Source organism: Brachypodium distachyon, chromosome 4 (genome assembly GCF_000005505.3).
Source record: "Brachypodium distachyon strain Bd21 chromosome 4, Brachypodium_distachyon_v3.0, whole genome shotgun sequence".
In the NCBI taxonomy this organism is placed as follows: domain Eukaryota; kingdom Viridiplantae; phylum Streptophyta; class Magnoliopsida; order Poales; family Poaceae; genus Brachypodium; species Brachypodium distachyon.
In genome coordinates this window covers 15,014,277-15,039,949 of record NC_016134.3, presented here as the reverse complement: position 1 = coordinate 15,039,949, position 25,673 = coordinate 15,014,277, and the positions used below count along the sequence as shown (strand labels likewise).

Sequence of the window (25,673 nt, the reverse complement as noted above, 5' to 3'; positions counted from 1 at the left end):
GTTTCATTGACCATTTTTGTAGCAGCCGGAGAACATGGGGTGAGAGTAGTGGGTGGTGGAGTTCTGGTTGCATCATCATTTGAAGCTGCGATTGATGTCACATTCGTTCAGTGATATTGTGTGGTGTGTCGATCCCAAGATCAAATGAAGGTGGATCAAAATCCATGTGGTTGAAGGTACATCTTGTAGTATCTAAAGTCGAAGCTATGATTGTTAAATATTCAATCGCAAGTAGTAAGTACATCATGGAGGTACTTCATGTACCTGACGTGCATGGCTTAGCTTTCTTCATGGTAGGATCGTTGGTTCCAGTGGAACACCTCTTGGTTGTTGGTTGAGCTCCACAATCTTTGCTGTCTCCTGATTGTTAAAACTCAAAGGTTAGACATATAATCAGCTGCTAGATGTTGAGACATGTTTAGTACCTTCATTTTGAGAGGTCAAATGTTGTTGATTGTTGAGGCTGTTGATGGAACCATGCGCACAAGCTAAGACAAGGTCCTTGCAGTTAGCTTGAGCTCAAGGTATGAACATTGCATTAGAGAACACATACCTTCGCTAGGAGGACCGGATACAGACGACTAATTTTCAAGGTTGCCAGAATGAATGAAACCAAAGACCTGATCATCAAGCCACAAATTCTGTTCAAGTGTGCTGTTTTTCTCAGCTATGTGCCTCTCATGCATTGCTCTCGTCATGTTTGCATTATACTTTTTGAAAGCAGCTGCAAGCACTGAATTGCTCTGCAGTAGTACATAGAAAATACATGTGATAGAGGATAAAGCATATTTACAGGTGCATTGCAATATATATGAAATTTAATAGTACCATAGCTGGGTACTTTTCTCGAAGGAAGCGTGGCAGTGTTGCTGCACTCATTGGGAGACTTGCGAAAGAATTTGCTGGTGCATGAGGCCTCGCAGGAGGTGTGGTCGCAGTTGTCGTGATGGGAGGACTCTTTGCAGGACAAGGAATTGGTGCGGAAGAGGCACGGAATGTACCTCGTGCATTGAATTGTACAAGAAAACTGGTATGTAAGGACATAGGAAGTTACTTTAAAGTTGAGGAGAAGCAAAGGTTAGGCCATTGTACCTGCTTCAAACCGTAGCTGCCTCCAGGCTTAGTATCCGCCAGTATCAGCTTGTTCAACACATCAGTTGGGAATGCCTTGCAACGAGGAAATACATTCTTCGATGGTTGAAGTGACCCAAGCAATAGATTATCCAGATAGTGTATCTGGTTAGTGAAGAAATGTAAGAATGTGAGAGTTGGAGGAATAAGAAGGCGATGGCAATCATCATGAATGAATGATTTCTGTGGTGACATAACAAGGTCATACCTGCAAAAATATGTGACAACCAGCAATGTTCGAAACAACTTTGTTCATAGAAATGTCATCCTGTACTCTCTTAGCAGCATCAATTATACCTTTGATGACATATGCACACCAGTTGTACTCTCCGATCTCGTCTGTACAACGCAATGCACCAAGGAAATCAGGGTTAACGTGATCGTACTTAGTGGATGGTGACAGCATGTGACCTATAAGAATTATGACATAAGCCATCTTGAAAGAATCCTTTTTGCAATCTGGTACTCTCTGGCGTAAGGTCCATGAGAACGATCTTCTCAGCTTCTTTTAGGCTAATCTTGTTTGCAAGCATCCCAGCTTGCTCACGGATGTATGCCAACGTTGTTTCGGATATCTTGGTCTCTGGGCCTAGGACATCACGAGTTCCGCATGGTATACCAAATGCCCGGTTCACATCGATTGGTCCAAATGGAAGAGCACGTATCGCATCAACAACTATTGCGCAATTTGTACAATCAACATTCTTCAGTAACCAAGTGCTGAAGATTCTGCTAATCGAGTTCCACAGCGGCACATCCAGTGTTCCACCAAACCCTATCTCTCGTACACACTCCTTTACTTCATTAAATTTCTTGATAATCCAATACAAAGTCTTGGCTGATGTCCTCGAGGTTGCTGACTTAGAGCTGGAAGAGGCTTGAGTATCTTCATTGCTATCATACTTGGTGGCATCATCGGTGCCCTGGGAACCACGGGGAGGTTGTCAGAATGAGATGGCCTAGTTCTGTATGAAGGTTAAAGCAGGTACATTGGTGTTTTTGACGTTGCAGTGCATGACCATAAGTATTTAAAAAGAAATGTACATGATGTACGAGATCAAGGAGGTAAGGCATGAATGTAAGAACATTCAGTACATGATGTACATTGGACTGTACATGAAGGAGTAGAACAGAGTTATTGATTACATGCTATGTATGAAGGTAAGAGTACGGACAAATTCAATGTACATGATGTACCAGGTAAAAGGTGAAAGAATTTCGGAACGATTGTTGGAAGACAACTTTCTGAACTGTAAATATATGGACGTAAGTACGCACAAATTCAATGAGGTTGAAATCGTACACTCAGTGAACTATTAATTGAGTACATCAATAAGTGAACATAGTATGGTACTACATAATGAAAGCAAGGAAGCTTAGGTACATGAGGTACAGGAGATATGGTAGTACAGGATAGAAGGGGAAAGACATGAATATAAGATTGCATTGCAATGTACCTTAAGTATGGGAACCGAAACTTATTCAAGACAGGAGGTACATAGTGAACGTTATGAAGTTCATAGTGAAGTTAAAAGGATAGCGATAAACTTGAAGACAAGAAAAAACCAATAAAAAGTAATAAAGGCAGAAGATGAGTGAACTTAAACTTGAACTTGAGCAGAAGGAAGAACAGAAAAAAAAAAGAAGATGAGTGAACTTAAACTAGAACTTGAGTAGAAGGAAGAACAGAAAAAAAATTAATAATAGTTGGTACCTTCGATTCACTCATCTTGTGGACTTGCCGTGTACTAAGATCACTGAGAGGCACACATTTGTGCGTGGAACTAGACGGCAGGACAGAACGAAGGTTGGAGGTATAGGATTTGGAGCGGATGCGGAGGAACAGAACGAGGCCGGAGAAGAAGAAGCACAGTGAGGACTGGGCAAGAGTGGGGATGACGAGAGGAGAGAGAGAGAGACAAATATCCTTGTCCTGAACGCACAGTAAACTTGACCGGACGGGTCGGCCGGTTGACAAGACAATACACAATTGGGGTCCACTGACACATCATGACAGGGATAGAAAAATAGTCACATCAAAGCTACCGCCTAGTCCAAACCCCGGATTTCCCTGGCCGTTCGATCACCCGCAGCACAAGGATGGACGGTTACAACGGTACGGCTAGATCGTGTTATCGTCACCACGAGGTTTGGCTAGGATCGGCCGCCTCCGCTGTTGTTTCACATACTCCGCTTGGACTTGTTTAACGTGAATTTACTTAACTTAACTAGTCTACAGTGACACAACTTAACTTAACTAGTCTACCGTGACACAAATTGTCTATTGGCACATTTTGTCTATTGCCCAACAAATATGCCACTGCTACATAGGTACTGCATACGGAGTATTAGTGTATTACCCTCGGTCTTGGAAATACGATTTTGCAAGATACCATTATCACTTGCGAGTTACAAACTTTGTTCAGATGATGAGTCGTTTGGGCTGCTGTGGCCATGCAACTAGCTTTCCAAAATACTCCATCTGTTTCATAATTCTTGTTTCAAATTTGTCTAAAAATGTATGTATCTATTCCTAAAATGCGTTAGATACATGTAATATTTTGACAAGAATTATGGAACGGAGAAAATACAAGGTATCAATGTGGAAAAATTGGATGAACGATATGGTAAGTCAATTGGAAGTTGGTAAAAAGAAGCGGAGAATAAGGGTATGTCTGGGTGGTGGCCAAACCATGCCCTACCAAATGTTTGGTCATTGACCAAGATTTGGTTCTTGTTTGGATCAAAACCAATTTTTTGGCAAGCCAATTCTTCACTACCAACTCTAGTTCATTTTTTTGGTCAAAGTTGGCCAAATCATGGGCAAGCAAAACCTCAACCAAAATTTTGGCAACCAAATATTTGGCAAGGCAATCGTGGGCTCAAACAAAATAGCCCTTAATATTTTCACCCGGTCGGACTCCTCCTTCCTCACCGTCCAATATAGTTTTTAAAAAAGTCGAATCTGTGTACATATGCAACACCCATGCAAAAATACACCAGAAAAGCCCACACCCTTTTATTCATACCAATGCAACAATACATTATTTGTATGCAACAAATCCCCATTAATTGCAAAAAGAAAGTGATATAAAATGAGATGTGACGTATGCGGCATAAAAAACGGATGTGTGTAGCATCTAGAGATATCGTACTCGCAACAACACAAAAACACTTTTTTCCATGCGAAAACCCCTTGCAACACTTGCATATTAGACTATTAGAATAGCTTTAGGCCCTGTTTGGTTAGGCTTAAATGTGGTTTTTGACTTTAAGCTTACATAAGTACGTTAAGTAATATTCGGAGTACTTCCAATAATTATCGGAACATTTTTTGACGTGCTTTTCTCAATTCCACAAACATGTTCTAGTTCAACTACAAACCTTCGGACGTTAAGAGTGCGACCTTACGGGTTCGCTAATATGCGGACATGACCCAAAACACATGTATGGTCTATTATTCATAGGCCGAGAATTGGGTAGCAGGTTAATGGCATGGTCCAATTCGGCAATTCCCTGTGTGGAGGAAGGTGGTGTGGCTACTAAAAAAGCTCATTGAATTGTTGCAAAAGAGCAGATATAGCCGGTGGTAAATCTTCACTGAACTGGAACTCAGAGGAGTCAATGGCACATAACTCTGCAACTACCTACAAATCATTCCCTTTGAATTGTTTGTTGATCTGAAGTTAAGGACTACAGCTCGGTTTGCGGGACTAGATTAATTCCTTGAAATCCGATAAATTTCTTGTTGTAGATGAACTCAATCCACTTTTGTTCCCAATTACAAGACATAGTACCCCATCCAGTTCATGCCAGAATACCATCATATCCTCCTAGTTGCAGCACCCTCATATCATGAGAAAAGGTAATGGCCATGGAGCCACCATTCAAAACCAACTTCTTGTTTTGTGCATAAGAGTGTCTCCATTAGGCACTTTGACTCTAGTATTACTCATAGGTATAACTTGCATTGGATCTTGGAAACAAAAATGCTATCCAGAAACTGTGAGAACTTATTGAATCCACCGGTAACAACAGGACTTGATTGACTATTAAAGCTCTCAATTGTATAGTGCCTGAATATGTAGCTACAGACAGAGCATGTAGAGACACATGGCAATCATTTTCCTCATCATACTGTCTACTCACCAAAGCATCTGACAAGATGTCAGAAGTTAGGGCCTTGACATGTGCTCCTACCGTCACACACTATTTCTCGGGGCAAACTTCTCTCCACAATTAAAACATAAACCATTGGCTCTCCTAAAATCCTTTAAATGTGTGCCCTTCCACGATTCTGCTTTTTAAAATATGAACCGATTAACTGAATATTCCCGTGTATCCACCGTTGTGTGTGTATTTTTAGGGCCAGTTCTTTTGGGGGGCTTCTGCCCTCTCCCCAGTTTCCACTAGAGGCCGCCCCGAAAATTTAGTTGGGCTTCCAAAATAGATTAGGCTAAACTAATTTGGAATCCTTCAAATTTGGAGAAGTGGTGAGGATAGCTTCTTGGAGTAGCCAGTCCTAAAAGCCGAAAAGAATGCAACCTTAATTAATAAGTCTTGTCAGTCCAATGTTTATTTCTTTCTAGCACACTTTCCTGGACTCGAGCAAACGGATCTGCCTCGGCTACAGTACCAGGCAATTATACCTCAACAGAAGCTCTTAATTCTTCTTTGAACAACAGAATAAACCTCTACACCAACATCATGCTTCCTACACGAGGGTCATATAGCTTCACTTGATATATAGACTAACATGTCAAAGTTCCTTTTGTACTCCTCAACAGTTCCTTCAAAATTAACAATTTTCTAGTGCAGTTTGCCCTCAAATTCTACCACCACATCAGCTGACCAAGTTGCCCCGCGTTTGAGCCACTGGTGCACGTCGTAGTACGACAGTGCTCTCATGCTTAGCCTGCTGCAATTGCAGGACGTCCGCAATTGCAACCGCCTCATCGATCTCCCGGAATTAAAATCTTCGCCGCACCACCAGCCTGGCAGCTTCCAGAAGCTCGTATATATCCCCTCCTCGCCAACCAAACCCATCCGCGCTTCACCCTACCGTTGCCGTTGAGGTATTTCCCCGAACACCTCGCCCGCGCCAACCCCACCGCCCTCCGCAATGGTGAAAGCCGAAGCCGCACTGCGCAAGGAGGCGGAGGAGGTGCGGTTTCTCGAGAAGGAGGGCCACTACGAGCTCGCGCTCGAGCGCGTCGACGAGCTCGCGGCCAGGCACGCGGGTTCGGCGCTCGTGCTCCACCTCGCCGGTCGCACCCACCACGCCGCCGCCAGCCGCGCATCCGCCGCGAGCGACAAGGTGGCCGCAACGCACCACGCCGCCGCCGCGGAGCGTTACCTCGCGGAGGCCAAGCGGCTCGTCCCCAACTGCGTCGGCATCTCCGCTCTCCTGGCCAGGGTGCTGCTTGAGCGCGGGGAGTTGGGCGAGGCGGATAAAGAGGCCATCCGAGCCATCCATATCCGCAACCCTACCGACCCGGCGGACAACAACGTCGTGTACACTCTGAACGCCCGCGGGAAGAACCAGAGGGTGGAGAGATGCTGGGAATCGGCTTGCGACGTGCTCCGATCCATTGTTGCCAGCTCCATCCGCGAGGTGCTCGACCTCGACACCGACCAGAGCGAGGGGATGACCCTGGCGGTGGAGAAAGCGACGGAGCTCGCCAACCGTTGCCCCTACTCGGCCGCGCGCAGTTGTTGTGCGCATACATGAAGCTCCAGTTTGCGCGCGGCCTTGACGCGACCATGGACAGGAGGCCCATACGAAGCGGCAAAGCGCTTCGATCGCTCTCGTGCTCGCCATGTTCCACGCAAAGCTCTGTTTCGTCCTGGGTTTCTATGAGGCTGCTTTCTGTGAGTGTTTCAGGGCGTTTAGCTTGGGGCAACCTGCTGACCCCAAGTTGGAGGACGTCCCTACTGGATCAATCAATGGAGGGGTGTATGATGATAGGTTATCTTCTATCTACCAAGATCTCTCGCGCTTAGAGAACAGGCTCTTGTTGGTGGCCAAGGTTCACTGGTGCTTAATGACAAGTGAGAAGCAGGATAGATTCCTATCAGTGCGACTCGATGAGCTGCATAAGTACTATGATGAAACTTATGAAGATGGCCACTGGGCTACGAGGACCATATCCGATGCATTGAAATCTGTGACAAAAACCGGTCATGGAGGTTCTGGATTTGCCCCTATTGTGTTGGCAAAAAGTTACCGGATGCATGTTCCCTCTTGGAACACATGTACAGCAAGCACCCGGCACAGAAAGTCCTGCGGTCAGTCTTAGATCCAAAACTGAGTGTTGATACATCCGTGGATGATAATTCTTTGGATGAGATATCTGTCTGCAAAGATTCAGAGGACCATTACTTGTTCCAATTCAACAAGACGGACAATATATTTGACTGTTTATTTTCTTCAACACCTAGCATAACTGAAGCAAAGTCATTTGCTGAAATACAAGAGGAGAAGTGCAAAGAAGGAAAGGAGATCCTACAGAAACTGAAGTAGATATTGAAGAATTTACCCACAAACAAACTGAGCGCTGAGGTCTGACAATTTTCCAGTTTGCATGTTCTTGTTTCAAGTTACTATTTCATCCTTAGGTTCATTCTTGTGCAATGAGCTGACAACTGTCTTTTATCATACTAATCATCAACTTGTTTGTATGTACATACATTGCAGTATGATAAGGCCCGTCCAGATATCCAATGCTTGTTGCATGATTTCTTCACGACTTCTGCACTGGATTATCGCATAATCATCTATGGGTTTCTCATGAAACCATTCCTATGGGTTCGTTTACATCTGCAGTTGCTTATTTATAAACTTGTGCTAGTTATATATTTTGTTTGCTTCTACTGTGCACTGACCTATAAGCCTATAACCTTCTTTGCAGAGTAAATTGATTATATCCTTGGGTGAAGATAATGCCACCAGTAAGAGTATTGACAATGCTGATATTGATGCGATATTTCCTGAGGTTGCTGTTGTCCGGTATGTCCACAAACAGTTTCTCTTTGTATTTCGGATTTACTCAGTGTGGTCCTTTTACTAAATTAGGTGTCGAGAAACCAGGTATTTCATCCCCACTGTTTCTGATTTTGGACTGCAACCTACTGCATAATTTAGTGGTGCGTTTTATACTGTTACATAGAACTCTTTCTGCAATAGTGATATGATAAGGCAGACTGCATTTATCAACTATAATTGTTATGAAAAGTTTGAAATTCATGTATATTTATGTATGATGTCTATTCCATAAAAATATGCCAAAGCTAATTTAAAACTGAGGGTAAATTTTGGAATTTTCAGAATATGGTGATCCAGTCACCCTATGGCTGAACATGCATTAAACCATAATGCATATTCAAGTGTGAATAAAGTCAGGATCTGATTTTGGTTCAAGGCTAATCCCTTTTTTTTTCCTTTTGAAACAAAAAAGGCTGCTATAATTGCATCTCCTTTGTATGGGAGAATGGTGTCTGTCATTTGGTGGTTACCTGAACTTTTGTTCTAGTTAGTTATTTTCCATATGCTCCTTTCTCCTTACTGTAATTTCAACTCTGTACAAAGAAACTGATAATAACTCTAAAACTGCATGCTGACATTTCTGATTTCAGTTTTGTTTGCTAATATAGTTGTTACAAATGATTGTAAATGTCTCTTTGAAGACTTTGTTGCTAAAATCGTGCCTGTATCTTGTAAATTGATAGAAGTAAATGCATAAGAGTATCATAATCAAATAGATTCAGCATGATGCCTACACTACCAATTCTTCATGGTTAACTTGTGCTTTTGGTACTCAAAACTTTGAGCAAAGTTCCTTATTTTTCACATTTCAAATGTAAACTTTTGGTGAAATTTTGTCAAACCTATGCAATAAGTATCTCCATATTTTGTGATTATAGAAAACCTTTAGTTATTTTATGTTTGATCATATCGAACTCTGGTTACAATGAATCAAATGGAATTTGAATTTCTACCATGCATACGGAGCAAAGTTCTATCAGCTGAATATCTGGTCCTCCTTTTTGGAAGATTTCTTTACTCTGGACAACTGCATTTCTTTCATTGGATAATTCGAAACCTATTTTGTTTGTAGAATTACACCTTTTTTCTTAAACATATTTTGTCTTTCAGATTATCATATGCACAGCTCACAAGTTACATTATTCTTGTAGTGGGATACGTGTTGAAGTTAAGAGTTCTGGCGCCATGGTAAATAAAAAAGGGGAAGTATCAGGTGAAAACACCATTTTAGTGCAAATCTGAAAACTTCCGTTCACAGCCGTCGGATCCTAAATAGAGGGCCAAGATGTTAGGCAGGATGCCCTCCATCCACTTAAAGCACATTTTGCGGAAACCCCCCTGTGTTAGTCTTCTAGTGACTCAAACACACCCCTCCTCCTACCTCCAGTCCAGCCAACCCCATCCGACTCTGTCTCTTTGACCCGAGTTCCTCCATTACTGCCTAGCAATCCCTAATCCCTAGAAGACTCCGCCGAGAGGACAGCGCCTTCTCCTCCGGCTTCCCCCGTCCTCCCCGCTCGCTCCCCTCTGCCCGCGCGATTCCTTGCAGTCGTCCTTCTCGGCGACAGCGGCCCCTCGTTATCATCTGAGCATGGATCCAGCGATGGCCAATGAAGCACAAAGAATCCACCTTCCTTTGGCTCTGCACAATGGATGTGTATATATTTCTGGATGCCCATGGTTTGAATTTTACTTTTGCTATTGATTTACAGAGTGAGCTCGCTACTCCCTTTTAGCAGTAAAATTTCAACGAAGTGTGTGTTTACTGTTCAGTTTATATTGAGGAAGATATTATGTACTGTTCAGTCTAATTTTGATGAAGACCACCGTCAGAGATTTATCAATCCAACAAAAACAATCAGAAATCGAAAATCGAAGTGAGGAGGCTGGAGAAGAAACAGGGGTTTCTAGAGGCTTGTGGAACACACACACCTCACAGTTCTGATCTCTGTTTATTTTTACAATATTATAGTTTACAAATAGAACCCTGGTATTTCTTACTCACACCTACAAGTCCCTCCAACACTCTCCCTCAAGATGAGGCAAAGATATCAATAAGCCTCATCTTGTCACAAGCATTTACAAAGGACACAACGCTGACACCCTTAGTTAAAATATCAGCAAGTTGATCAGATGACCTGACATAAGATATTTGGAGCATCCCTTCATCTAATTTCTCTTTAATAAAATGTCTGTCTATTTCAATATGTTTAATCCGATCATGATGAACGGGATTATTCACTATGTTGATGGTAGCTTGATTGTCACAATATAGTTGAATAGGTGCACCATTAAATAGTTGAAGCTCTGAGAGTAGTATCCTTAACCACATTAATTCACACAAGCCTGATGACATTGATCTAAATTCAGCCTCTGCTGTTGATCTTGCAACCACATTTTGTTTTCTACTTCTCCAGCTAACAAGATTGCCCCCAACAAATACACAATACCCAGATGTAGACTTTCTATCATCTAGATTACCAACCCAGTCGGCATCAGTAAAACCTTCTATCTCCAAGTTTCCATGATTAGAAAATAAAATCTCCTTTCTCGGGCAGCCTTTGAGATACCGCAGTATCCTACTTACTGCGTCCATATGACTAGCTCGGGGATCATGCATATACCTACTAACCACGCTCACGGCATATGCAATATCAGGCCTAGTATGCGATAGATAAATTAGGCACCCAACCAATCTTTGATACCTATGTTTATCAACCGGTTCGCCTGAGTCAGCCTTTAGGTGATGATTCTGCTCAATAGGTGTGCTGGCAGCTTTGCAATCTAACATTCCAGTTTCTGTAAGCAAATCAAGTACATACTTTCTTTGTGAGAGGTAGATACCTTGTGCACCATAGGCTACCTCAATACCGAGGAAATAATGGAGATATCCCAAGTCCTTGACTTGAAATGAGCTTGCTAGAGCCTTCTTCAACCGCGCTATCTCCTCATCAGCATTGCCTGTTATCACAATATTGTTAACATACACAAAGTATAACAATTTTCCCTTGAACATATTTAAAGAATAAAGTATGATTTGCATTGCTTTGTTGATAATCCCAACAGCAGATTTCCTTTCGAAGTTTACCAAACCAGGCCCTCGGCGACTGTTTTAACCCATACAATGATTTCTTCAATCTACATACTTTATCCTTAGTTTCATTAGTATTAAACCCAGGAGGAATCTCCATATAAACTTCCTCTTCCAGTTCCCCATGCAGAAACGCATTTTTCACATCCAATTGGAACAATTTCCACTTCAGATTTGTAGCTACTAAAATTAAAGTCCTGATAGTGTTCATCTTTGCAACAGGTGCAAACGTCTCATCGTAGTCTATTCCGTATGTCTGGCTATACCCTTTGGCTACCAATCTAGCCTTGTATCTCTCTACCTTTCCATCAGGTGTGTGTTTTATGGTGAACACCCATTTGCACCCCACTATTTTCTTATTTGGAGGAAGTGTACTTAACTTCCATGTATCATTTTTATCAAGGGCAGTCATCTCCTCTATCATTGCTGCCCTCCATGCTGGATATTTCTATGCTTCTTGCCAACACGTGGCATAGGAACAAAGGAATCCAATGCAGCTATAAATGATTTATATAATGGCCCAATAGATGAATAAGAAGTACGGCCAAAAACTTTATATTGATCCAATTTAGAGCGCAGTTTACCAGCATTGGACCGAGATGCTTTTCTAAGAGCTATGGGTACATCTAGATCATCATAAGGAGGAGGATTATCACTGCTCGAAGATGATGAAATTGATGGAGCTAGTTCTGAGACTTGTGCTGGAGAGTTCGGAATCAAGTCATGTTGTTGTTCCACTTCTTCTTGTAGAGATTGCTCTAGGCCACCTAAGTCATTGTTCTGCGTGATGACTTCCTCCCCCTGTCTAGGATGCTGCTCTAGTTCCACAGCAATCGCATCTTTTGTATCATTTGAATTGTTCATTGAAATCACTCCAGTCACCATTCTTTTGTTGATGTCTTGATTTTCCTCCTCTTCCTTTCCTGTCACACTGTACAAGTCAGGAAACACATCAGTCAAATCAGGTGCTTCCCCGTAAAATGATTCATGCTCTCTAAATGTTACATCCATGCTCACAAACATTCTCCTTTCGGAGGGACACCAGCACTTATAATCTTTTTGTTTTCCAGAATAACCAACAAATATACATTTCAAAGCCCTCGCATCTAGTTTTCCAGCTGAAGGTCTGTGATCTCTTACAAAACATACACATCCAAACACCTTTGGAGGAACAATATATGATGTCTTACCAGTTAAGCACTCTACCGGTGTTTTGTAATTGAGGACTCTTGACGGCATCCTATTTATCAAATATGCTGTCGTCATTACCACTTCACTCCACAAAAATTTTGGGACATTCATGGCCATCATTAAGCAACGAGTTACCTCTAGTAGATACCTATTCTTCCTCTCAGCTAGCCCATTTTGCTCTGAAGTACCTGGACAAGTAGTTTGATGAATAATACCAAAACTTGACAAATACTCATCAAATTCCTTATTCACATTCTGTACCATTGTCGGTACGAAATATTTTCACACAAGCATCATATTGAGTTGTGACCAAATTATGGAAATCTTGGAAGCATTCATAAACATCACTTTTACTTCTCAACACGTACAGCCAAGTAGTTCTAGTGCAGCAATCAATAAACGTCACAAAATAACGATATCCATTAATCGAACATACTCCACTAGGGCCCCACACATCAGAGTGTATAGTTTCGAAGGGTTTTGCACTCCTAACATCCAATAGCATGAATGAGCTCCTGGTATGTTTTCCATACTCACAAGCATCACAAACTAACTTTTCCTTACTAACCCTGCCATAAAGTTCAGGATAAATTTTACTCAACACTACAAAAGGAATATGCCCTAGTCGACGGTGCTGCAACAAAAGCTCACTTAGAGGAGAAGAGAACATTGTAGCAGCTACTACAGGTGACTCATCTTTATCCAAGTAGTATAACCCATCACACATCGTCCCCTTCCCAAGCCTTCTTCCAGTCCCAAGCTCCTGAAACATACACCAAGTTGGGAAGAAAAGAGCCACACAATTAAGTTCATTCGTGATGCAGCTGACAGATAAGAGATTAATTGGGAAGGAAGGGACATGCAGGACAGATGATAAAATCATATTTGGGCTGCATGAAACTGTTCCTGGTCCCTTAATGCGCTGAGCAGAACCATCAGCAAGTTTCACATATTGTTCACTAAGACCAGGGGCATAGCTAATAAAATCTTTATGTGATCCAGCCATGTGCCTGGAGGCTCCAGAATCAAGTAACGAAGGGGTAGTAGGACAATCATATGCATTTAAATTAAAATTATTACCACTAGTATTAGCGGATGCAGCACAAGTTTCAGCAGGGTGTGACTTGTCGCCTGCGGCAGCTTCCTTGAATTGACGCCATTTTTCTAGATCCTCCTTGCTCATTTGAATACTCACAGTTTGAGGCACCTCTTCACTAGTAGTTGAACTGTTTTCCCTGCCCACAAACCGGCCTCCACGCCTACGGCCTACACCACGAATCCCACTGCCACGTCCTCGGCCCCTTGCAACCCAGTCCTGGCCACGTCCACGACCTGCTCCCATCAGCGTAGGACAATATGCCCGCATATTGTAACATCCCAATTTTCAAAACTCTTCATCTGCATTGCATATCATAAGCATCATGTCGCCCTTGCATTTGATCACTTTCAAAACCCTAAAATTTGCCCAGAAAACCCTTCTGTAGACTGGCCATTTGCCCCCGGGGACAGTTTTCTGGGATAGGATCTGAATGGCACTTCCCAAGCTAGTCTACCGAATGGCAATCGGAACAACTAATACACGCTCAACACCTTTATTTGATTTTGGTTGTTGATCTTGCTTTTGAGTATTTGCATTTTAACCCATGAGGGTATTGTGATAAAAAGGGATTTAATGCATATATAAAGATATCCCATAGATTGGCTTTTGAAAGTATTTTGAAAAATAATTTGTTTCGATAGCCTAAGGGCCCTAAAAGCCATTTTATAGGCAAATGTATTTTTAAATATTTTATTTTGAAAAAATTCTTGTTCCAAAAGTTAGATCATATGAAAATATGATTTTACAAATTTTGTTGCATTTTATTTAGAGTGATTTGGAGCTCCGAATCAATTTTGAGATTCAAAAACAGAAAATAGATAAAAGAAAAGGAAAAACCGAGGAAAACCGGCCGAACCGGACCGGACCGGCCGGCTCAGCCTAGCCGAGCCGCCCGCTCTCACTGACCAGTGGACCCCGCCGTCATCTTCAACCTCCGTCCGAGAATTCCGGCCACGCACGCTCGTGAACTGCCCACGACTCCACCTCCGATTTCTTTGCGCACGAACCACCAAATCCGAAACCCCGCGCGCCATATCGAAGCCCTCAAACTCCTCTTCCACTTCCCCCAAACTCCACGTCCAATTTCGCACCGGTTAGAAAGTAATTGCTCGCCGGGGTTCGTTGCTGCCACCTCCGTTCTTCGCGTTTCTCCGCCGTTCCGACGAGGTTCTCCCCGCGCCAACCCCCTAGCCTGTCTCCTCTCCCCGTCCCGAACGCTGTGACGCGCTCGCCTTTGCGATTGGCCGCCGCCCCCGCCTCCGGCCGCCCACGCCGGCCATCTTCTCCGGCACCGGCCGCCGCCCGTGCTTCGCCTGTCCGCCGCGCCGCCCGCGCCGATCCGCCCGCGCCCGCGTTCTCGTCGCCCGCGCCCCGCACCGCACCCGCGCCCTTGTGCCGTCCACGCGCCGCTGTTCGCCGCCCGTCTTCCCCGCCTCCGGCCGCCTGCCTGCGCCCGCGCTGCCCCGCGCCGCCCCGAGCCGCGTCCCGCGAGCCCGCGCCCATGCGCCGCCGCCGCCCGCCGTCTGCCTGCGCGCCCGACCGCGCCCCCGCCCGCGCCGCCCGCAGCTGCCCCGCTCGCCCGCCCGCCCGCCCGCGCCGCCGCCGGCGCGCCAGCCCCACCGGCTGGAACCCTAGCCCCGGCCAATCCCGCGCTGCCACGTGGCAAAGCATTTTGTTTTATTTTAATTCGGCCGAATTAGAAAATGCACTTTTGCAGAAAAGACCCTACAACTTCAAAGCATCATATCTTTCAAACCGTTTGTCCAAAAATTGTGATCCACACCTTTCTGGAACCGTCACAACGTGTAGAATATTTTGGCACTGTTCAATTTCAGTTTTGAACAACTTAGAAAAAAGCTATTTACAGAATGACTGAATATGGTTTAAATTTCAAATGAATTGTTTCAAAATAGTTTTGAACATGTTATCTTGCTGTAAAATTATTTAAACTTGTTCTCTGTCCATTAGGACCAGAAAAAAAATTATTTTGTGTATAATCATGGCATGTAAGTTAAATATTGCTCTATGTTGCAAAAGCTGCACAATCTTTTGTTTTAAACCCTATCCATGTATCATGCATATTAATTACCACTTGATGTTGTATAATCGGTCCAAATCTTTTGAAAAACTTTTCAAAAGAGAAACAAAACTTGTACTTTGGAAGTAACCTTTGTGTGCGTCATCATGGCATATGCATCATGGCATGGCTTTTGTATATAATGTTGTGTTTATTGTGTGTATATTTCTTTTATTTTAGATTGTGTGGAGTGTGATTCCTTGTTGTTGCGAAGAGTGCGAGAACTATCACAACCTTGGACAAGGCAAGTTCACTTTGATCATTCTCCTAAATATTTTTACTATGCACTAGATGTTTTATTAGATGCATCAGGAATATTACTCGTACTTTTATGCTAGCTATAAATCCCAGGTAGTATAGTTTACCCTCGCCATTACCTTGCTATCAAATTGCCATCGGTTGTAGTTGAATGCTAGGCTATGGTAGTATCGTGGGGGAAATAACTACATTATGATATTGTTATGCCTTTGGCGATATGAAATGAAGGTAAAACAAATAATTCAATGAACCGTCCTGGGTGGGCTGCTTTGAAGATTTTGAGGATTAGCGGCGTCAGGTCCATTTCTATGGGTCCCTCTGAGTCGAGTTCCTGTGGATTCGGGAATGGATCGTCCATGGACGCCTCTCCCGTAGATTCGGGGAGCGCCTACGTTGCAAATGTGGAATGCCACCTGGGGTAACTGAGACTGGACTAGTTTCCTATTTAGAAACTTCTAGTACAACCACAATGCTATATGGGCTCTGGCGAGACAAGAGTAAGTTGTATGAACCTAGACCCGAGGAATTGTACTGAGGTAGCCATGTAGGGGGAGCGTGATTCTCTCGTGGTTTAGGGAATTACCTCTGAAAATCTCGTAATCGATGCCGTTGCTACTCTACCCTGAGGACAGCAAGGGATTAACATGTCGGTTTCTTGTGGGGAATGTGTACAAACTCTCAAGAGCGTCAAAACTAAGTACTTAGCCGTGTCCCCAGCAACGGACAATTTGAGCAACTAGATGTGGAGCTGTAAGGAAAGTCTCACTCATTCCGATTTCTTAAATAAAATGAATGGTTTGAACAGGGTAGGAGCACTTGAAGAATCCACTTCAATGTACTCTAGGTTAATAGGAGCATAGGTGTGTCTACCCCGTGTCCATTAGTTAACATTACTATAACATTCCTTTGTAGTAGGGTAATTTATGTTCTGCTTCCACGCAAACAGCCTGAACTCCACTTTGCCAAATACTGCATATACTTGGTAGGTTCTATTATAACTCCTAGTGAATCTTGCCAATACATTCAATGTATTGACCCTAGTGGCTGCATCGTTTAATGATGCAGGAAGCTCCGACGACGAGTAAAATGTACGTTCTGCTTGTTTGGGTTACGGGCTTACATTCCAACATGCTCTCACCGTGGTGTTGATGTGCCCTTGTACCTTTCGCTTTCTGCTGCTAAACTGTTGTTTTATTTCCAGCTAACCCGTGGGGTTATGCGAGTTGTAAGTACCTTTTAAATTCTGGATGATTCGTTGTAATATTGAGACCTTTGTTCTATGATATTACATCTTTTTGATCTATCTCCACCACTACCAGACCACCACAAACACCAAAAATAAATCTCCCCAAACACACCTAGATACCAGTTCCCGACGTCTCCACTCACACCTCGTCGCCACCAGTCAACCCGGCACTAACCGCCGTTGTCGGGATGAAGCTCGAATCCACTGCAGAAATCGGAGTCACTGTCTCCACCCTCAGACAACGAATCGCCTCCACAGCTTCAAGTCCACCAAATCGCCTCCAATGTCGCCGCCTGCACCAAATCACCCTCGATTCACCACCGGCCAGCTTCCGACGTGGATGGCCATGCAGGCTCTGATACCATGATGAAGACCACCATCAGAGATTCATCAATCCAACAAGAACAATCAGAAATCGAAGTGAGGAGGCTGGAGAAGAAACAGGGGTTTCTAGAGGCTTGTCGAACACACACACACACACACACACCTCACAGTTCTGCTCTCTGTTTATTTTTACAATATTACGGTTTACAAATAGGACCCTGGTATTTCTTATTCACACCTACAAGTCCCTCCAACAAATTTCTACAAGTCTTGATTCATGAGTTAGGAGTATCCAAACTTGACAAATTCTCACAAGAAACAACCAAAAATAAAAAATACTGAATCAACCTCACGTCCAGTGGTTGTATTTCAGAAGCACACATCCAAAATTAACATCAGGCATCAAGCAAACTTGCAGACCATCAAGAAAAAGAAACGAGAAATACATCAGCCAATTAAACGGGAGTCTCCATGAAAACAATTCTGCAAATCGAAATTCTCACAAGTAACACGTAGGGGTGGTCTGAACTGAAGGGGAAAAGTTCAAATCTGCTGTTGTGTGATCCTGACGAAGCGAACTTAGGGGGGGGGGGGGGGGGGGTGTAAGCACCAGCTCGAGTGTCAGACGAAAACGAGAGAGGTGGAGTGTTTGTTTTGGCGCAGCGTAACCTTGCTGCATTTTCTGCTTCTCCTTTTATTCATCGAAAGCAAAAGGCATGCCGTGGCTATCGCCACACCTCTGACTGGATCGTGCCATCCCACGATCGAGGCGCGTCGCCCACAACGAACTACAAGCTGGCGGGCGCACAGATCGCATCCACGTCAGGCAACAGAAACGGGAAAATAGCTAACAGAAAGCTACTGACGGCAAAAGCAAAGATGTTAACTACCTAACTATTAAAACAGCTAGTTTATTCAAAAGGGGGGGGGGGGGCGGTTAGGGGATGTAGGACATGCACCGAGTCAATCTTGTTCAGGAGGGGAAACGCCATGGTGCAACCGTGCAAGGTGAAGGGCCAGGTCCGCGGACGGCGGCGGCGGCTCCCAGCCGCCTAGGGTTTATTTCCTTTTCCTTCTAGGTGAACGGGAGGTAGGAGGAGGGGTGCTTTTGAGTCACTAGAAGACTAACACAGGGGAGGTTTCGCAAAATGTGCTTTAAGTGGATGGAGGGCATCCCATATAACATCTGGGCCCTCTATTTAGGATCTGACGGCTGTAAACAGAAGTTTTCAGATTTGCGTCTGAAATGGTGTTTTCACCTGATACTTCCCCAATAAAAAAATGCCAGCTTTGATCATTCATCAACTTGGCAGAAAATCGAAATAAATTTGCTCAGAAGGTCGGAAGATTTGAGAAAGATATATATTCCATCCGCACAAGTGTCACAACAGGCCGAAAATATCAGTCTACCAAAGCAAATGAAAATACTGCCTCGAACGAACTAGGTACTGCCTTGTGATTCAATAGCCAAAGGAAATCGGTTCTCTGTAGAACGATCATAAGTAGGATCTTAATTATATTTTCATAAGTTATATAAATGCATTGCTCACGGATCGAGCTCCCTTTCTGAGTCTAACGGTTTCTTGTAGTAGCTCTATGTACTTCATATTCCATCAATCTTTGCGGATACTGCAATGAATCATTGAACTCATGTGAAAATGACTTTCTTATGCACAAGTTCTGTTTTGGTCATAACGGATGATATATGACGCTGAGTACTCGACTATCCATAGGAAGTCAGATGCTTGGTTCCTATGTCTGGTTTCCCAGATTTTGATGAGCACACATCTTTTTGCATAAATTCAGTTGGAGTCTCGGAGTAAACCTGCTGTTTACTGGGGCTGGATTTCAAGACCTCGAAAACCTTTTGAAAGCCTAGGCCTGAGCTTGGACCAGGCCAAAACCTAAATTTCAAAACGAAAACTATTCTTGCGACAAAATATTTTTCAAGGATCAAACTCTGGTGGGCTGCCAGCACACCTAGCTGCCTGACCACCCAAGCTATGCTTGGTTCTCGAGAGTTCTGCATTACCGAGAGGATAATGTTCTAAGGCATTATCTAGAATTAGTAATAGAAAGTTCCCATATCCTAGGGGTCACTTATTTTATAATATTGTACTGACTTTATAATAACTGTGTATAACAACTAGCAAATGAAAAATACTAGGAATCATGTTCTCCAATTATGAGAGGACTACGGTGCAAAGCACGTTCTACAGTAATAGGAGGAGTATATTCCAATCGGTTAACTTAATCAAATTTGTCTAGTCAAGTCAAGTGGTCAGTACTGAACAAACTAAACTGCTCTAGTTCTATCATCTTTTGAATCTTTTCAGTAATGCAGCAAAATGTTACTAATTCTGATCTGACAATCTCATAAACCAGGATGATTTTCTTTAATGAACAGGATATAAACCAGGATCTTGTAGCAGTTCCTCTGAGGAAACACCAAGCATGTTCAACTATCGTGAGAGTTCCCTTGTTCTCTGCCAAGAGAAAAAGGACATCTTTAGCTTGCATTCCATCATTCAGGTAGCTGAAAGTTGCACATGGCTATGTGCTCTGACGTGAGGTTGTTTCTAACTTTTTACGAATCTGTGCAGATATTATGGAATTTGAGGCATTTCAGGGATGATTTTCTTAAGAGACAACCTGTCTGCTCCCCGTCATGACATGATGCCCCTTGCATTGCTCAGATATTATACAAAATCTTCTCTACTTGGGAGAAAAATTATTATCAGAAAATTTCTTATCCACTGATATCCCTGAGGAACGCAATATGCCAAGTTTTAAGTTGTAGAAATTCGTTTCAAAATGTATGTTTCTAATACCATCCTATATCTTTGCATGGCCATTCTTTCCTTGGTTTTATTTTCCTTTGTCCATTCCTTACTGTTTGGTAATTAACTAATTATGGAGGTGTGCAACCGTTTCTAGTAAAATATATGTCATATGTTTACACTTGTGAAGAAGCAAGAATAAAAGGTTTCCTATCATTAAAATGCAAGCCTTTGGTTTTATTTTTTTTGTACTAGAATCAATCATGCTTCTTTCTCAGATATTAGTAATGCGTGACATATGCACTACAATGAACACACATAGATATGCTCTTTTCTTTGTAAGCTCTGTCAGTGTTTTTTCCTTTCTAAATGATATTGCATATTCCTTTTCACTTGTGTCGAATGTGGGATTGATCCCTCTGAAGCTATTAACATCCGAATCCTCCTATCTAATTTGAGTCTGAATGTACATCATATGTCTTGATAAATGTAAAAGTGGTGAATTAATTCCATTTGCAGGTTGCAGAAAATACATCTCCTTACATCGTAGCCACCATTCTTAGGTTGTGTTTGTTTGGGCTGCAACTTCCTAGCGGCAGATTCTACAGCTGCAGCTCCCAGAATCAGCTGTGGCTGCTAGCTGCGGCTGGATGGTCGGAGCTGTCTGATGTCTGTTTGTTTCCGCGGCTTGTATGTTGTAACTGCAACTGAAATGTGCTGAAATGACCTAAATGACCACATAGTTTTGTAGATCAGGTAAAAGTGCTTACTACCGTTTTAAATATAAATTTAGTGTTGTTTTTGTTGTAGATGATCAATGTTTCAGTCCATTAGACAATTTATACATACGACATTAAATTTGAACACGTCATAACATAGAGTACGTTAAAATTGAACAGACCATAGAATAATATGCTGATCTCTTAGAATAATAAAGTAATAGAACTTCTGAACCTAAAACTAGTGCGAGTGTTCAGTTACTTCAATACGTTCAGTCTTTGAGCATACCGTAGTATATGCTACCCATTGGTCATCTTCTCGACGGATCCAAGAACTCAGACAGGACCTTCTCAACTCAATTGCCAGAACTCAGACGGATCCAAGAACAACAAACAGATCGGCCATCTTCTCGAGGCGGTTCGTGGGGGAGGCCGCTGGTGGTGGAGTCAGTTAGGGGTGGAGGGAAGAGGAAAGGGAGGGAGAGGAGCGGGATGGGCAATTGGGAAGGGGAGAAGAGGAGGTCCGGCCGCCGGAGATCAACCAGGTGGCGACGCCCTTGGTCTGCAGCAGTGGCTGGTCGTCGGGGCTTTTTACAGTCTTTACAGGGATTCGAGGTGGGGTGTAGAGTCGAAGATGGATGCCGCCGGAGAAGGATTAGGAGTCAGGGACCATGGCGGCTCCATTCCTCGGCCGGAGGAGGATGGCGGCGCCGGCAGCCGCAGATCGGGCAACGGAGGCGGCGTCCAGGGAAGAAGGTTGGCGGCAGCAAGGGAGAAAGGAGATAGATAGAGGCGCCGACGCCCAGGGGATAGGGTCAGCAGCGCCAGCGGTCGGAGAAGGAGGTGGCGGCAGCGCCCGGGCAGAGGTGGCGGCAGCGGGGATGTTCTCTGCGTTCGAGGGCTAGTTCGGTCGGGCAAGGGATTGGAATAGAACGAACCGGTACGTGGCATTTCTGCCGTTGTATGTAGTTTGGTGGGAGGGTAATTCGGTAAAAAGAGAAGTTTGGAGCTGCAGCTGCTGCAAGAAGCACCGATTTGGTAGATTCTCACGCGCAGTGTATTATTCGGAAGCGCTTCTTTGGAGCCGCTGCGTGGAGCTGGTCTAAAATTAGGTGTTTGTTTGGGCTCCAGATTCTACAGCCTAAAAGCAGTTGGAGCGGCTCCTAGGAGCCCAAACAAACGCACCCTTAGTCGATTGCATATGCCAAATGTTTTTATGCATAATTTTAGCAAGTTCATTGTTATTGATGGAAACACGGGCGAACCCGGGAGCCAGCCGGTGAACCCAGCAAAGGTGATATGCACTGAGCAAATAAGCCGTGGGTGTCACACGTGTCTGGGCGTAAAAGAATCTACTCCACGTGGCAATAAACTTGATGCCGATTCACTTCAAACAGCAAAGGTGTGTAGCTTTACTGCCTAGTCAAAGAAGTTGAATGTACCTTTCCAGCAAATAGCAAATATCAAGGTTCTCTTTGTCCTGTGCAGGTCAAGTCATTTGCAGAAGACAAATGCGAGCAATCTGGTTTGAAAGATGTTGATCTGTTTTTTTTGGACGGGACAGTGTTCTCTACACTAGGTAAATTTGTTCACCAGGATTAATACATTGCAATTTAAACTGTCTGTTCACTTTACAATTCTGGGCTAAAAAGAGATTTTCCTCCGTGCTTATTCAAGAGGCTGATGATGTATTTCCTTTTTTCATTTGCCACTAGCTTACATCATATTGATCCAATTTTTTTCTTTTTGCTGTCATCATGTTGCAGTCTGTTACTGCTCTAGTGAGAGGGAAACCCAGGACATGCTGCGCAAATTGTTTGACTCCATTATTGATAACCCTGGCAGCTTCGAATTTTATTGTCCAACTGAGGACACAATGAAATGTACTATAGTCTCAATGGTATGTGCACATAAAGCCTTCCTTTTTACTTAATTGATTGTTGATGAAACCGAAAGGTTAATGTTTATCCTCCTTAAATGATGGTGTTAAGGTTTTCAGAGGAAGGTGAACAATGAGGTATTATGCATTATTGGTCAACATAAATTGCCCTGAGAGTTACAGATAGAACATGTACCAGTTTGCAATGATGTTATTTCCTGACTGGTGTTGGATGATATGCTGTTTAAGATGCACCCACAATATGTTAAATCCCAGCATACTTGTTGGATGGTATTGAGTACTAATAATCTGAGAGAGCTCATAGAAGCATCTCACTGCCCAAAAATTGCAGTTGCTCTGAAGTCTGAATCCCAGCATACTTGTTGATTTTTCTTATGGCAAGGTTACAGGACATGGATACCAGTTTTTCCGAGATAGTGTCGTCTGAGTTGGTCGCATATCATAATATTTTGGGAAGTTTTCTCACTGCAACTTGTGTTGAAGCAATTTTTTAGTCTTGGTTTCCTGGAAATTGTTAGATGGTCTATGTGTGGCACTTTGGATGCGCTCGTAATTCATTATCTAATTATATCTGGATGATTTTCAAGACAAGAATTTGCGGTGTAAATGGTCATATGTATGGGTGGTACCGGCTAAAACAGAAACTGAAACTTCAGTGATGTTGGTATATTGCTGAGCTTTTGATTTCAAAGTTTCACCGAGTGTTCATTGGAGAAGTGCCGCATGGCTAGGTAATCTTTGTCGGAACTTGTAACCTCCATAGTTTTACTTCCTTGTTTCTGTTTTTTTTTTCGTGAAATGGTCTCATATAATGACATGTATTCGCTGCAGGATTTGTGTAAGCATACCTGTTCGTTGACATGTTCCAATCTTCATTCATCATCTCCTTGCACACTTATAGGATACCGTAAATGCATATGATCCAGCTTATGTATAAATCCTTTTACTGATCTGCTATCAGGAAGGGCAGCTTGTCACCTTTGCTCGAGCTGGGGACAAATGGCTTGTCTATGAAAATAATGAGGGTTTGCAGGTAATTGCACTCTTAATCAGTGTATCATGTAGCCTTTTGAGTTTTGATCCTAGACCATTTGGTGATCTGAGGCCGTGTTTGGAATGCGGCACTCTACTTGATTCCTGCCAGAATTTATTTCTTGTGTAATTCCTGTGTTCCAAACAGGCTGAGATTTTTGGGCAGATGGAGTAGTTGGATGATGATCTGAATATTTCCCAATTTTCAAACTGTCATGCAGGATTTTTCGTCCCGGACGGATTTGCAAAATTCTAGTTGTCTTGATGTCCACCCTGGAGTCTTGTTTCTGAAGGTCGTCAAGTAGATAGGTATGTTTACCTTACCTAACTCTGGGATGCATGCTTCAAGGTCATTTTCAGCATCTGCGCAAACACCTTTATTCCTTAGGAGTGCAGTCTCGGAGTTACAGGAAATATTAGTTTCAGCAAATGGACCCTTGTAGCCCAGAAACCTTTTTTCTTTCTTTTAAATGGTCAGTAAATGAAGCAGGATTCGGAAAGGATTGTGTAATTTTTCCTCTCCTGGGCTTAGCTTCTATTTATCTCATATCATGTTTCCTCTTCTTTCTTTTACAGGACGCATCCCCTCTTTCTCCATAAAGACATCCTCCCCACCTTTTTAGCTCCAACAATGAACAATAGTGTGGGATCGACTACTCAAGGGCAATCCCACATTTCTGTTAGGGAAGGTTCCATGCCACCCGGTACTCTGTTTGCGTTGAAACTGTACAGGGTGATCTTTGGATGAGATGGTTCACGTTGGTTGGGTGTATATGATGATGGCACGAGACTCTTCTTTCGTTGCTCGTTTGTTTTGTGTTTGATGAGAAGAAGATGATACATGTCTGCATGATGGGTGTTTTACCAGCAATACGGCCGGGGTAGGGCCCCAGGTAATCCTGCTTATGTTCTTGCTGCCTGCTTGACGCCCAAGTCCATGAAATTAAGTGCAAAGGTAGGATAGCTGGTTTCCGTGTCCTTCCTTCCTCAGAGAGTTTAGAGAATGCAACGGAGCGCTCTTGCCCGATCCTTGAGTTCAACATGGGTACATTACATATGCCGATCGATCGTCCAGGTCGTGGCGATGGCTATCAACGTACATGTCAACCGGCGGTCAACGGGGGATGTACGGTCGGGTGATTAATTAGGATCAATATTGAATGCACAGAGCCATTGATCCTAAACTATTCCCGTACAATACCGATCGAGGTTGAGTTTTAAGATGGGGTAAACCATAATAGGCATCGTCAGTCCACACTATTCTACTGATGACCGGACTGCTAATTCTCTTGCATGGTTCGAAAACAATGACCTGCAGACTGCTAATCACTTTTGTGGATGATGGCCATATCCAAACCCTAGCCTCGGACCCACCTTTAATCCCCTCCTGCTCGCTTGCCCGCGCGTCCTCAATCGAGCTAGCACCTAGTAGGGGGTCTATCCATCACCGGCTGCTCAGGTTCGGCTCATTCTTGCTTATCTCACCCTCCCTTTGGCTTGGGCCCTTCCACCTCTCTAATGGCCGGGTGTCCTATCATGGCGGCGGCCTGGTGCCAATGGGCCTCCCCGCTATGTTAGCGCTCTTTTTCTTAACGAAAATGACACGCTAATTCCGGACGTGTTCAAGAAAAAAAAAACTTTGGTGGATCATATGTTCATGTGCGAATGGAGAAGCCGTTGTTTTTCAGCATGTTCAAAACAAATCGATGCATGCAATCAGTTTTTTCTAGTGCCCCTTTAGCTTTTCACCGAAAAGTTTATGAGCATTTCACGTCATGGA

At 43.4% G+C, this 25,673-nt stretch overlaps 1 protein-coding gene across 21 annotated transcripts; it reads left to right on the top strand.

Annotated features, from left to right (window-relative positions):
* The first annotated feature begins 5,814 nt into the window (after window positions 1-5,814).
* Window positions 5,815-24,812, top strand: LOC104584499. 21 transcript variants are annotated; one of them, XR_002966501.1, is made up of 14 exons: window positions 5,855-7,693; window positions 7,829-7,939; window positions 8,043-8,277; window positions 9,328-9,389; window positions 18,776-18,907; window positions 19,870-19,994; window positions 20,066-20,278; window positions 20,762-22,363; window positions 22,450-22,540; window positions 22,728-22,861; window positions 22,953-23,592; window positions 23,693-23,894; window positions 24,115-24,202; window positions 24,470-24,812. XR_002966501.1 is itself a non-coding variant. In XM_014902042.2 (4 exons), exon 1 carries the CDS (start codon window positions 6,254-6,256, stop codon window positions 6,860-6,862), a length of 609 nt encoding a protein of 202 aa, XP_014757528.1. In that variant the 5' UTR covers window positions 5,815-6,253; the 3' UTR covers window positions 6,863-7,693; window positions 7,829-7,939; window positions 8,043-8,140; window positions 15,815-15,868. The 21 variants fall into 21 exon arrangements, 2 of the variants coding, with proteins under 2 accessions (XP_014757528.1, XP_024319375.1); XR_002966503.1 differs by having other exon boundaries at window positions 5,858-7,693; window positions 8,043-8,140; XR_002966508.1 differs by lacking the exon at window positions 18,776-18,907 and having other exon boundaries at window positions 5,844-7,693; window positions 8,043-11,579; window positions 23,693-23,699; window positions 23,823-23,894.
* The last annotated feature ends 861 nt before the right edge of the window (window positions 24,813-25,673 follow it).